The sequence below is a fragment of the Photinus pyralis genome, unplaced genomic scaffold (assembly GCF_008802855.1).
Source record: "Photinus pyralis isolate 1611_PpyrPB1 unplaced genomic scaffold, Ppyr1.3 Ppyr1.4_LG2, whole genome shotgun sequence".
Lineage (NCBI taxonomy): Eukaryota > Metazoa > Arthropoda > Insecta > Coleoptera > Lampyridae > Photinus > Photinus pyralis.
In genome coordinates, this window is record NW_022170403.1 from 12,559,349 (window position 1) to 12,571,813 (window position 12,465).

General features: G+C 39.8%; 2 protein-coding genes across 2 annotated transcripts; one reads left to right on the top strand and one right to left on the bottom strand.

The window, feature by feature from the left end:
* Window positions 1-5,935: 5,935 nt before the first annotated feature.
* Window positions 5,936-7,512, top strand: LOC116162779. The gene is made up of 2 exons (XM_031476480.1): window positions 5,936-6,854; window positions 6,915-7,512. Coding segments are annotated over exons 1-2 (894 nt in total). The 5' UTR covers window positions 5,936-5,961; the 3' UTR covers window positions 6,916-7,512.
* A 731-nt stretch (window positions 7,513-8,243) lies between these two features.
* Window positions 8,244-9,630, bottom strand: LOC116162778. The gene is made up of 2 exons (XM_031476479.1): window positions 8,710-9,630; window positions 8,244-8,653 (listed from the first exon to the last, which is right to left on the bottom strand). The coding sequence occupies exons 1-2, from the start codon at window positions 9,304-9,306 to the stop codon at window positions 8,321-8,323; spliced, it is 930 nt and encodes a 309-aa protein (XP_031332339.1). The 5' UTR covers window positions 9,307-9,630; the 3' UTR covers window positions 8,244-8,320.
* Window positions 9,631-12,465: the final 2,835 nt, after the last annotated feature.

The following is a 12,465-nucleotide window of genomic DNA, read 5'->3' on the forward strand; positions in this document are numbered from 1 at the left end:
TTTGACCCTTCCCTTTGATAGACCTCCTCGCCCCCTCACACCTTTCCTTTGATGGGACCCTCTTCCGACATTTCGTTAAGCCGCAGATGTTCTTTGAAGTTTTGGCCCTTCCCTTTGATAGACCTCCTCGCCGCCTCACACCTTTCCTTTGATGGACCCCCCTTCCGACATTTCGTTAAGCCGCAGATGTTCTTTGAAGTTTTGGCCCTTCCCTTTGATAGACCTCCTCGCTGCTTCACACCTTTCCTTTGATGGGACCCTCTTCCGACATTTCGTTAAGCCGCAGATGTTCTTTGAAGTTTTGGCCCTTCCCTTTGATAGACCTCCTCGCCGCCTCACACCTTTCCTTTGATGGAACCCTCTTCCGACATTTCGTTAAGCCGCAGATGTTCTTTGAAGTTTTGACCCTTCCCTTTGATGGACCTTCTCGCCGCCTCACACCTTTCCTTTGATGGACCCTCTTCCGACATTTCGTTAAGCCGCAGATGTTCTTTGAAGTTTTGACCCTTCCCTTTGATAGGACCTTCTCGCCGCCTCACACCTTTCCTTTGATGGACCCCTCTTCCGACATTTCGATAAGCCGCAGATGTTCTTTGAAGTTTTGACCCTTCCCTTTGATGGACCTTCTCGCCGCCTCACACCTTTCCTTTGATGGACCCCTCTTCCGACATTTCGTTAAGCCGCAGATGTTCTTTGAAGTTTTGACCCTTCCCTTTGATAGACCTCCTCGCCGCCTCACACCTTTCCTTTGATGGAACCCCCTTCCGACATTTCGTTAAGCCGCAGATGTTCTTTGAAGTTTTGACCCTTCCCTTTGATAGACCTCCTCGCCGCCTCACACCTTTCCTTTGATAGAACCCCCTTCCGACATTTCGTTAAGCCGCAGATGTTTTTTGAAGTTTTGACCCTTCCCTTTGATGGACCTCCTCGCCGCCTCACACCTTTCCTTTGATGGAACCCTCTTCCGACATTTGGTTAAGCCGCAGATGTTCTTTGAAGTTTTGACCCTTCCCTTTGATAGACCTCCTCGCCGCCTCACACCTTTCCTTTGATGGACCCCTCTTCCGACATTTAGTTAAGCCGCAGATGTTCTTTGAAGTTTTGACCCTTCCCTTTGATGGACCTTCTCGCCGCCTCACACCTTTCCTTTGATGGACCCCTCTTCCGACATTTCGTTTAGCCGCAGCTGTTCTTTGAAGTTTTGACCCTTCCCTTTGATAGACCTCCTCGCCGCCTCACACCTTTCCTTTGATGGAACCCCCTTCCGACATTTCGTTAAGCCGCAGATGTTCTTTGAAGTTTTGACCCTTCCCTTTGATAGACCTCCTCGCCGCCTCACACCTTTCCTTTGATGGAACCCTCTTCCGACATTTCGTTAAGCCGCAGATGTTCTTTGAAGTTTTGACCCTTCCCTTTGATGGACCTCCTCGCCGCCTCACACCTTTCCTTTGATGGACCCCTCTTCCGACATTTCGTTAGGCCGCAGATGTTCTTTGAAGTTTTGACCCTTCCCTTTGATGGACCCCCTCGCCGCCTCACACCTTTCCTTTGATGGCACCCTCTTCCGACATTTCGTTAGGCCGCAGATGTTCTTTGAAGTTTTGACCCTTCCCTTTGATAGACCTCCTCGCCGCCTCACACCTTTCCTTTGATGGAACCCTCTTCCGACATTTCGTTAAGCCGTAGACGTTGTTTGAAGTTTTGACCCTTCCCTTTGATGGACCTTCTCGCCGCCTCACACCTTTCCTTTGATGGGACCCTCTTCCGACATTTCGTTAAGCCGCAGATGTTCTTTGAAGTTTTGACCCTTCCCTTTGATGGACTTTCTCGCCGCCTCACACCTTTCCTTTGATGGGACCCTCTTCCGACATTTCGTTAAGCCGCAGATGTTCTTTGAAGTTTTGACCCTTCCCTTTGATAGACCTCCTCGCCCCCTCACACCTTTCCTTTGATGGGACCCCTTCCGACATTTCGTTAAGCCGCAGATGTTCTTTGAAGTTTTGACCCTTCCCTTTGATAGACCTCCTCGCCGCCTCACACCTTTCCTTTGATGGGACCCTCTTCCGACATTTCGTTAAGCCGCAGATGTTCTTTGAAGTTTTGGCCCTTCCCTTTGATAGACCTCCTCGCCGCCTCACACCTTTCCTTTGATGGACCCCCTTCCGACATTTCGTTAAGCCGCAGATGTTCTTTGAAGTTTTGACCCTTCCCTTTGATAGACCTCCTCGCCGCCTCACACCTTTCCTTTGATGGGACCCTCTTCCGACATTTCGTTAAGCCGCAGATGTTCTTTGAAGTTTTGACCCTTCCCTTTGATAGACCTCCTCGCCGCCTCACACCTTTCCTTTGATGGAACCCTCTTCCGACATTTCGTTAAGCCGCAGACGTTCTTTGAAGTTTTGACCCTTCCCTTTGATGGACCTCTCGCCGCCTCACACCTTTCCTTTGATGGGACCCTCTTCCGACATTTCGTTAAGCCGCAGATGTTCTTTGAAGTTTTGGCCCTTCCCTTTGATAGACCTCCTCGCCGCCCCACACCTTTCCTTTGATGGACCCCCCTTCCGACATTTCGTTAAGCCGCAGATGTTGTTTGAAGTTTTGGCCCTTCCCTTTGATAGACCTCCTCCCCGCCTCACACCTTTCCTTTGATGGACCCCCCTTCCGACATTTCGTTAAGCCGCAGATGTTCTTTGAAGTTTTGGCCCTTCCCTTTGATAGACCTCCTCGCTGCTTCACACCTTTCCTTTGATGGGACCCTCTTCCGACATTTCGTTAAGCCGCAGATGTTCTTTGAAGTTTTGACCCTTCCCTTTGATGGACCTTCTCGCCGCCTCACACCTTTCCTTTGATGGGACCCTCTTCCGACATTTCGTTAAGCCGCAGATGTTCTTTGAAGTTTTGACCCTTCCCTTTGATAGACCTCCTCGCCGCCTCACACCTTTCCTTTGATGGAACCCTCTTCCGACATTTCGTTAAGCCGCAGATGTTCTTTGAAGTTTTGACCCTTCCCTTTGATAGACCTCCTCGCCGCCTCACACCTTTCCTTTGATGGGACCCTCTTCCGACATTTCGTTAAGCCGCAGATGTTCTTTGAAGTTTTGACCCTTCCCTTTGATAGACCTTCTCGCCGCCTCACACCTTTCCTTTGATGGGACCCCTCTTCCGACATTTCGTTAAGCCGCAGATGTTCTTTGAAGTTTTGACCCTTCCCTTTGATAGACCTTCTCGCCGCCTCACACCTTTCCTTTGATGGGACCCTCTTCCGACATTTCGTTAAGCCGCAGATGTTCTTTGAAGTTTTGACCCTTCCCTTTGATAGACCTTCTCGCCGCCTCACACCTTTCCTTTGATGGAACCCTCTTCCGACATTTCGTTAAGCCGCAGATGTTCTTTGAAGTTTTGACCCTTCCCTTTGATAGACCTCCTCGCCGCCTCACACCTTTCCTTTGATGGGAACCCCTCTTCCGACATTTCGTTAAGCCGCAGATGTTCTTTGAAGTTTTGACCCTTCCCTTTGATGGACCTTCTCGCCGCCTCACACCTTTCCTTTGATGGGACCCTCTTCCGACATTTCGTTAAGCCGCAGATGTTCTTTGAAGTTTTGACCCTTCCCTTTGATAGACCTCCTCGCCGACTCACACCTTTCCTTTGATGGGTACATTATACACCAGGTAATAGTTTTTACTGGCTCTAGGAGATGACAGGCTCGCCAGTTAACTTCCCCTATCGCCAGTAAAAACTCACTTACCTGGCTAATAATGTAAAATACTATATCAGTATCGTAGAGAATCAGTAAATCTCTATGTCTACTTCTTAATAAATATTACTGTATATGAAGTTGTATATGAATTTTCCTTACAGTTAGAAATCACGTCGTTCAAGTATTTCAAGTTCGAGGTGTCTATTACACGGTGATTATTATGATTATTGAATTCATAAATCCATCAATTATAGACAATGATTTTCAAGGAGTGAGGATTCAGAAAATGCAACGATATAATGTCTTCAATGAAATTCTTAAATTTAGCAGATCAATTAACTGCCATTCCATTTGATGGAGCACCTGAGAAGTGCCAATCGCCATACTCGCCGTAGAGAATATAATTTTGATTATTGCAAGATGTCGAGGTTGTAACAATAATGTCAGCAATCGAGAAAGATACCGAGGCCAAGGAATTTGCAAGCGAAATTCTGCAATTAATAATTCCTACAGGGTACGATCAAATATTAGCTACTGAAGAAAATCTGGAAAACTAAACGGGTTGCCGATCAACGTCGCCCGGATAAAGTGAAACAAATGATTGTGCATTGTATGACATCTGTCATTCTTATTTCAAATACACGTTATAAAATGACGTTCAGAACATGGAAAATCTGTTTCTATAGAAACGTACGCGACGGCAGAACCTAAGCTTATTATTTTTGACGTCCCTAAATTAAATTCAGAATTGTCATAAGCGTTACAATGATTTAAATGGCTTCTGCTATAAAGTAAAGTTTGCTTTATACATTTACAGGTATTATACGTAAGTAGACGGGCTAAGGGAGATATATTTGTTAAAAGCAGTTCATGGTAGCAATAGTGCAAAGATTTTAAATAATGATGTCAGTATAATAAACAACGAGTAGGTATTTAGTATCTTTAATGAGTAAAAAATAACTGAAATGAACACGCAACAGCGATAAACAATCCTTCCTCACATAATTTACAAAGACAGTCACAATCATAATCTTTCTTTGTGCACTTATTTTCTAGATTTTTTATTAAAACCATCTGAAATGAGTGATTTTGAAAAAAAGCTGATAAACGGTGATAGCATACATACGAAAGCGTAGAAGGGCCACATACTCTCCATTTTTACTTGCAATTGCGATTTACTATATCGCAATTGCGTCTTAATAACTTGCAATTGCGACTTACTATCTCGCAATTGCGACTTATTATCTTGCAATTGCGACTTACTATCTCGCAATTGCAACTTATAATTCTCCATTTTGTACATTACTAGTCTTAACTTAAACATTCAACAGGTGAAGTGTTACACTTATTCTCTGAGGTGAGTAAGCAAGCGAGCATCCAGTTCCACAAATACCTTTAATCATATAAGACGCAATGCTAATAGTTGAGTCAAGCAAATAAATTACATACGAAAAAATTTTTGTGCGCATGCGCAGAACGCAACTTGCTTATTTATGGAGCAATTTGAACGAAATTTTGATGGTAGGTCCTTTTAATAAGAGCAAATAAATTGCTTGCACAACAAATTTTGTGCGCATGCGCAAAACGCAACTTTCTTATTTATGGAGCAATTTGAACTAAATTTTGATGATAATGATTTAAAACTTAGAGAAAATCTTTGCGTATTTGAAAACTGTATTTAGTCATCAGTATTACCATTGAATAAGAATAGTGTTTTTATTCAATGGTATTCATTCATCATCATGTTTTGAATATTTGGAATTTACTCCACCAACCTTAGATTAAAGTTGTATAAATACATTGTACTTACCTAAATTGTAACCAGTCTATACAAAATGTTTAAGACTGCCTTCTAGGTATATTTTGTTCAGGCATTCCGTTATTTAAATCCGTCATTTTTAGATGGATAAAGAAACCAGCTATCACCTTTCTACAGCACTGGAAGAGTTTCTAATTGGACGAAATGTAGCAGAAGATACTCTAAATTACCTTCGACTACATAAGGTATTATGTTCTGTTGTTATGTATGATTGCTTACACACTAATATTACTTTCTTAGATTGACACGGATATTATTGCTTTAATGGATGAAACGGAACTTTCAAAATTATTTGCATCTTATGGAGATAGACTTGCTGTTGTAGATTTTTGTAAACGACAAGTTCATACAAACAATCGCAAAATCAGTTTGTGATCGTCTTCGCAAAAAAGTGTCAAACAAACGCAAACATAGTAACTCTTACAGCGAAGACGATGATTCAATGCAACCAAGCAGTACAAAACCCCGAAATGGTAAAAATACGAGACTCATAAAACTTGGATGGTTTCACTACAATGAAACATTCAAGGAACCGAAGCAAGTACGAGCAATTAACGGAGGCGGTAGTAGAGATGTTCGCGTACCTAAATATTACAATAAACAAGACATCATTGACAAAGGATGCAATCTATTTTTCCCTAACGGTACATCTTCAAAAGGACTAAAGTTGTCCGATATGAACACTACCCTATTAGACTTTTGTGCTAAAGAACTAGAGGATGAAGTAATGACCATTGAACAAATGTTTCAAACTGCTAAAATAACGCGACTCCACCTGTATTTGTGCACTACTCCAAAGAAAAGAAAGGAAGTATGTGAGACTGTCACAAGTGAAACTGCGGATACAAGGGGCACCAGCGACACAATGTATGGGGAAGTACCAACACAACTTTCTTCTGACCTTACGGAATTCCAGTGCAGTTACAACATTGAAGATTTCCTTTGTTTACCACCGGATGCAGTGGTTGCAAACGACAGGTTGTTAGCAACACAAATACAAAACGAAGAGAACGACGGTTTCATTTTGTCATTGGAACAGAATACTGAGAATACACCTGTTACTCCTGTGAGTCCAACAGCCGATATCTCGATTTGTCTTCATAGAGGACGGGTATTTGAAGAGCTAATAAATATATTTCTGGAGAGAAGAATGGTCGGTAGTAAAATACATGTAACTCTCATGCTCCCCAATGGTGAATTGGAGTGTGCCGAAGATTTGGGTGGGGTATGGAGGGATGCACTTAGCGAGTTTTGGAATTCCATGTATGAAAAATGCACAATCGGTACAAACATTAAAGTTCCCCAACTAAGACACGATTTTGGAGTAGAAAAATGGTCAGCAATCGCGGAAGTATTAAAACAAGGTTGGATTACTGACAAGTATTTTCCCATCAGATTATCGAAATGTTTCATGGAATACACAATTTTCAAACAATGTTCTGGAGACGTAACTACCGATTTTTTTGGTTACATTAGCGAAGACGACAAAACAGTATTCCGTGAGGCAATTGGCCATTTTGAGTCGATTCCTACGGACGAACTCCTTGATGTGTTAGGTCGTTACGATTGTAAAACTCTGGCGAAAGAAGATAATATTAAACAAATCATTGACGAACTAGCCCACCAAGAAATTCTTCAGAAGTCTGCTTTCATATCTGATTGCTTTAATAAAGTCCTAGTAAATTTGGTAGATGTCAACGAATTTAATGAAATTTATAGAACTAGCAATCCAACATCTAGAAACATACTAGCAGCTTTGTTATATGATGACAACTTGTCCGAGGAAGCAGAAAAAGTATCTGCTATGTTAAAGAGATATATACGTGAGGCTCCTGAGAATATTCGTATGGCTTTTCTAAGGTTTGCAACGGGGGCTGACATCCTTTTGGGTAATAAAATAAAAATTATATTTTCCAAATCTGATGGTTTCAGCCGTCGACCGATTGCCCATACATGCACAAATACTTTAGAAGTTCCCGATTGTTATGATAATTTCATGGAGTTTCGTTCAGAATTCAATTGTATATTAACCTCTAACATCTGGATAATGGATATTTTTTAATTTTTACATATTTTATTTTATAATTTTACCATAATAAGAATGATTGTTTCGTTTTATTACTAAATAAAAAATACGTTCGGCATTATTTGAAAATAAACTGGATAAATTAACTGTAGGTATCTGTAACTCTGCGAGATTGGTTTATTCAAGGTTCAGATTATTGGGAATAATAGCAAAAAATTAGATTAACGATTTAACGGTTATACCTATTGTACGACTGAGTTTACATCACAGAACAGGAAATGTTTAATTCAAATAACTTCGAAATCTGTAACCTGCTTGAATTCCTCCAAAGGATATACATACCTTAGGTACCTACTTACATATGTACGCAGTAGTTTTTTTTTAACCAACTGGCAGTTCCTTTGGAGTTCGTATCTCGACGGCGATTGTACACTTACAACGGACAATCTTACACATATACAGTCTATCTCAGGAAAGAATGCCGGCCACAGAACACTTGATGCCGATCTAAAATCGATGGTTTAATATGAAAAACATGGCAAATTACTTCCGTAGTAATAATACTTTGATTAGAATATATTTTCTAATCAGTATTATTATTAGGGAAGTAATTTGCCATGTTTTTCATATTAAACCATACGATTATAGATCGGCATCAAGTGTTCTGTGACCGGCATTCCTTCCTGAGATAGACTGTACGTATTTTTCATCTTTATTAACCTGCTTAATTTTTTTTGCAAATGGATCTACTTATTTATTGTGCGGTTTTACAACACTATAATAAACATGATAGTTTGTTCCGTAAGTATAAGTACACATCAATCGCATTATACGGATCGGATGGAATATTTTCTACTGCAGCTTCATTAAGTAGAATATTACAAAGTTCAAAAACATCCTTATCACAGGGACATTCTTGATCAAGAAATACGCATTCTTCACGAGCAATTTCCAAGTCGTCAAATTCAACGGAGATCAAATAATCATTACTTCGATATATTTCAGGAATATGGTACATAATTAATGGTTTTCCTCTTGGCAATATGCTGTTCTTCGATGAAGATATATTATGCGAGTTCCATTCCAAAACCACGCTGTTCAGCTCTGACTACACAAAAAAATTTTAATGTGATAAATAACAAAATAACTAAGTTCAAAGCGTACCTGGATTATTCGAAGGAAGCAAAATTGGATTAGTGCTTTTTCCAAGTAAGAACCATTAAAATAGCCATCGTCTTGAATCTTTTTAAATAAATTCATCCAAAACTCCGCGTTGTGCTTTCTTAATATTCCCCACCAGCACTCAATTTTTTGATTGGCTGTACTTTTACCATAAAGAAACGCTGGTCTGTGGATATTAATACCCGTATCTCTTCGAAAAAATACCTGCATTTGTTCGATGTGGCGGTTTTCCGTACCCATATCGGCCCTGATGGTCAATGGTATGCCTCCAATCTTTTGTATAGTGTCAACAAAATAACCACCGATAACACGGGGATTGTTATTAGTTCTCCCAGCCTTCATCCACATAATATGGCGCGAAAATCCATCTATACACCCATTAATTCCAATACCAAACGGCTTTAACTTGTCATAAGAGTCTACATGCCATAAGTAATTTGGTCCTTTGTTATTGTATTGTCTTCTTCGAAGTCTTCTCCTTGTTCTTATTTCAACACCCACGGGATCAATGGATTTCAAAAGTCGCCGAATAGTTTCCTGCCGAACTACAAAACCTTCTTGAATGCATTTGAGGTGCATCCAACGATATCCATGAAGCTGCCCTGATTTGGATACCTGTGTCCTTAAATAAGTATGTAGCCACTTGGTTTATTGGAGAATATCCTTTCTTTCGAAAAAGTTTTAAATTTTTCAATCTTCTTTTTAAAGTCCGAAGGCTAATATTACAATTATGTTGTACTTTAAGGAAAGCTAAAATTTCATCGTTGGACAACCCGAGAGTAAAATAAAATGTGATCAATTGCGTTTCACTCATTTTTGCAATGCATGCAATACGCGACAAACGTACAACATAGACTAAGGCTTAAGGCAAGCTAATCGACAGTAGGTATCAATTGTAATATTATGAGTTTATAAGTCGCAATTGCGAGATAGTAATATTATAGTAAGCAATTGCGAGATAGTAAGTCGCAATTGCGAGATAGTAAGTCGCAATTGCGAGATAGTAAGTCGCAATTGCGAGATAGTAAGTCGCAATTGCGAGATAGTAAGTCGCAATTGCAAGTTATTAAGACGCAATTGCGATATAGTAAATCGCAATTGCAAGTAAAAATGGAGAGTATGTGGCCCTTCTACGCTTTCGTACATACAAGCCAAATTCGCGTTCATTTCTCGCACCGATTGCTTCATAGTTTACCTACACGAATACGAATTCAGTTATTGTTTATGAATTATGTATTTTTTCGACATAAGGAATCCTTACGGAAAAGTTTCAGGACTGTCTCGCTTGTTTCTAAAACAATGTCAAACGTTTTGATATATTTTCCGAATATCAATTTCAAACTTATGCAATAACGGCAAACAACTTCCGCCTCGGGTTTATAAGCTCCTTCGATTTTGTTTTAATCTCCAAGGAAAACAGTCGTACATCTACAAGTTTGCTTCATGCCTCGAATAGTAATAACCCGGTATTTTAGCGAAGAATTCTTTCGGCAATTGTTGACCAAATAAATGCCAAGACGTAATGGCACAGCGAACGTTAAAATTATCCTCTTACGTAAAATAGGAACAACCCGGCAGTGAGCCGATAATTCCTATTGCAATGAACGCAAAATGGGAAGCTCAAGAGACCAATTCCATTGTTTGAATTGCTACAAAAAACAATATTCTTAACGACGATTATAAGTAAAACAATTTTATTAAATTAAGATTTGACGCAACAGGTTGCCGTATTACCGTTTACTCTACAAGTATATAAAACGTTTTCCGATGTTCAGAATAAAGTAATCCCATATCTAAAAGTTTCATGGTACTTTGTTGGAAGTTTGGTATCCGGAATCAAGCTACCTTTTTGCATACACGTACTTTTCTGTTAAGCGATAAGTGCGAGTTATGGTGTTTCGGAATTCTTATCTTAAAAATTCGTTTTGTTCTTTTTTAATAAGTTTTTTCAGTCTAGACGTTCCGCACTTAATTGGATTGCGAATCTAGGCAGGACTCAACGTAGCGTGCCAATCCTTTTCTTTTTTCTAATTTAAATTACTGTTGCTCTCTGCCAATCCCACGACTTTTAGTAGTAAGGGAAATAATAATCATTCGGGACTTGGAAATGACGCAAAAGCTTATGAACTTAGCAATTTAACTTAGAATCTTCCTTTGTTAGAGATGAAGTTTAGTACAAATTAAGCCGATTACATCTAAAAGACACGTAGAATTATACGAAAAGTGGATGGAAAATGTTCATATTATGAGAGTCACATAAAAATGTTTCTAATTGTGCTGGAATGGAACGCCACGTCGCACAGAACCTGCTCTACAGTTGTTGCCCTTAATTGTTGACAAAAAAAAGCTTGGATTCAACTGATCCAAAATTGTGTCAAATATAGATCTCGAAATAATGGTTGAGCTTACCTAAATTAGGGCGGCACAGGCATTGAAATTAGTGACCAAGAAAAACTGCAATGCGTTGTTTGTTCAAAAGGTATAGGCTACCTCCTGGTCTACCTATTGCAAAAAATTCCAGGACTCTAGAACCATTTCCCTAGATGTGGTTCGCCAGAAGTGGGCCGGACCGATAAAACGCACATAAGCACATCTTTGACCGCATTTTTTAAGAATTAAAAAAAATGTGCTATTGTTGTGTTTTGTGCGAAACCAAATTTTAAACCTGGCGTTACATTTGCTTTTGTTCAAAATAGCTGTGTATCAGATTTCATTTAAATCCCTCCATAAATAAGAAAGTTGGACTGCGCATGCGCAAAACCAAATTTTGAAACTGGCGTTAAATTTTCTTTTATCCCAAGTGGCTATGTATCAAATTTCATTTAAATGCTTTCATAAATAGGAAAGATTGCAATTCGGTTTATAAATGCTCGAGATGCCGAAAGGGCACTGTGAATGTTGATCGATTAGCTTCAACTTTTGTAATTGCGTTTTATATGGCTAAAGCTATACGCATATTGAATTTCATGCAATTCAGTTCATAACTCACGGATATGTCAAAAGGGCCTTTCTTATTGTTTGGGCTACATTGCCAATTCACGAACTCCGATCTACAAATTCGATAAAGAATGCACCTACAAAATTTCATCGTAATCGGCCCATTCGTTATCGAGACATCGTGCTAACGGACAGACGGACAGACTCCGAAAATTAAAACCTCGCTAGGAGCTCGTTAATAAACTGATTTAAAGTACTTATGTGTTTTTAGTACCTTAACTGTTTAATCGCTGTTGGAAATTTTACGACTTCTCCGCGTAATACGATTATCCGCGGATAATGGGGAGTTTACTGTATAATTTGAAATAGCCGATTCATTGAGTACCTAATTCTATCCTAAACAACCTTCGCTATAAGACGTTCAGATATTTTCGGCACTTTAGTTTTGAGTGAATATTTGTAACCTGGGGCAGTTAAAGTGGAGTGAGTATCTCATTTCATAAGTCTCCACTGAGCCTGACGGAAGATGTTTTAAAATAGGTACCTTCATTAATCTGGAAAGGAGGCTGTGGCGAATATTTGAAAATGAACTGTACTCTTTGTAATCCCTATGAGCATATATTTGGGGGGGTCCCTCGCAATAATAAAGGTTGTAATGCAGGCTGAAAGTCGTATTTGCAGTCTCCGATAAGTTGGAAGTTCGAATTTCCCTGTGCTTTTTCCGTCCTTCGGTATCAATAAAAGCAGAACCAAAAGACATGAAGGCCTTCGACTTTTGAACCGTGTTTATTGTTACATTAC

Excerpts from the sequence above, each read along its gene's own strand:
- LOC116162779 (XM_031476480.1), top strand. The coding sequence starts at position 5,962 with ATGCAACCAAGCAGTACAAAACCCCGAAATGGTAAAAATACGAGACTC.
- LOC116162778 (XM_031476479.1), bottom strand. The coding sequence starts at position 9,306 with ATGCACCTCAAATGCATTCAAGAAGGTTTTGTAGTTCGGCAGGAAACT. Across the intron at positions 8,654-8,709 it reads GCTTCCTTCGAATAATCCAG|TCAGAGCTGAACAGCGTGGT; the intron begins GTACGCTTTGAA and ends TTTTTTGTGTAG.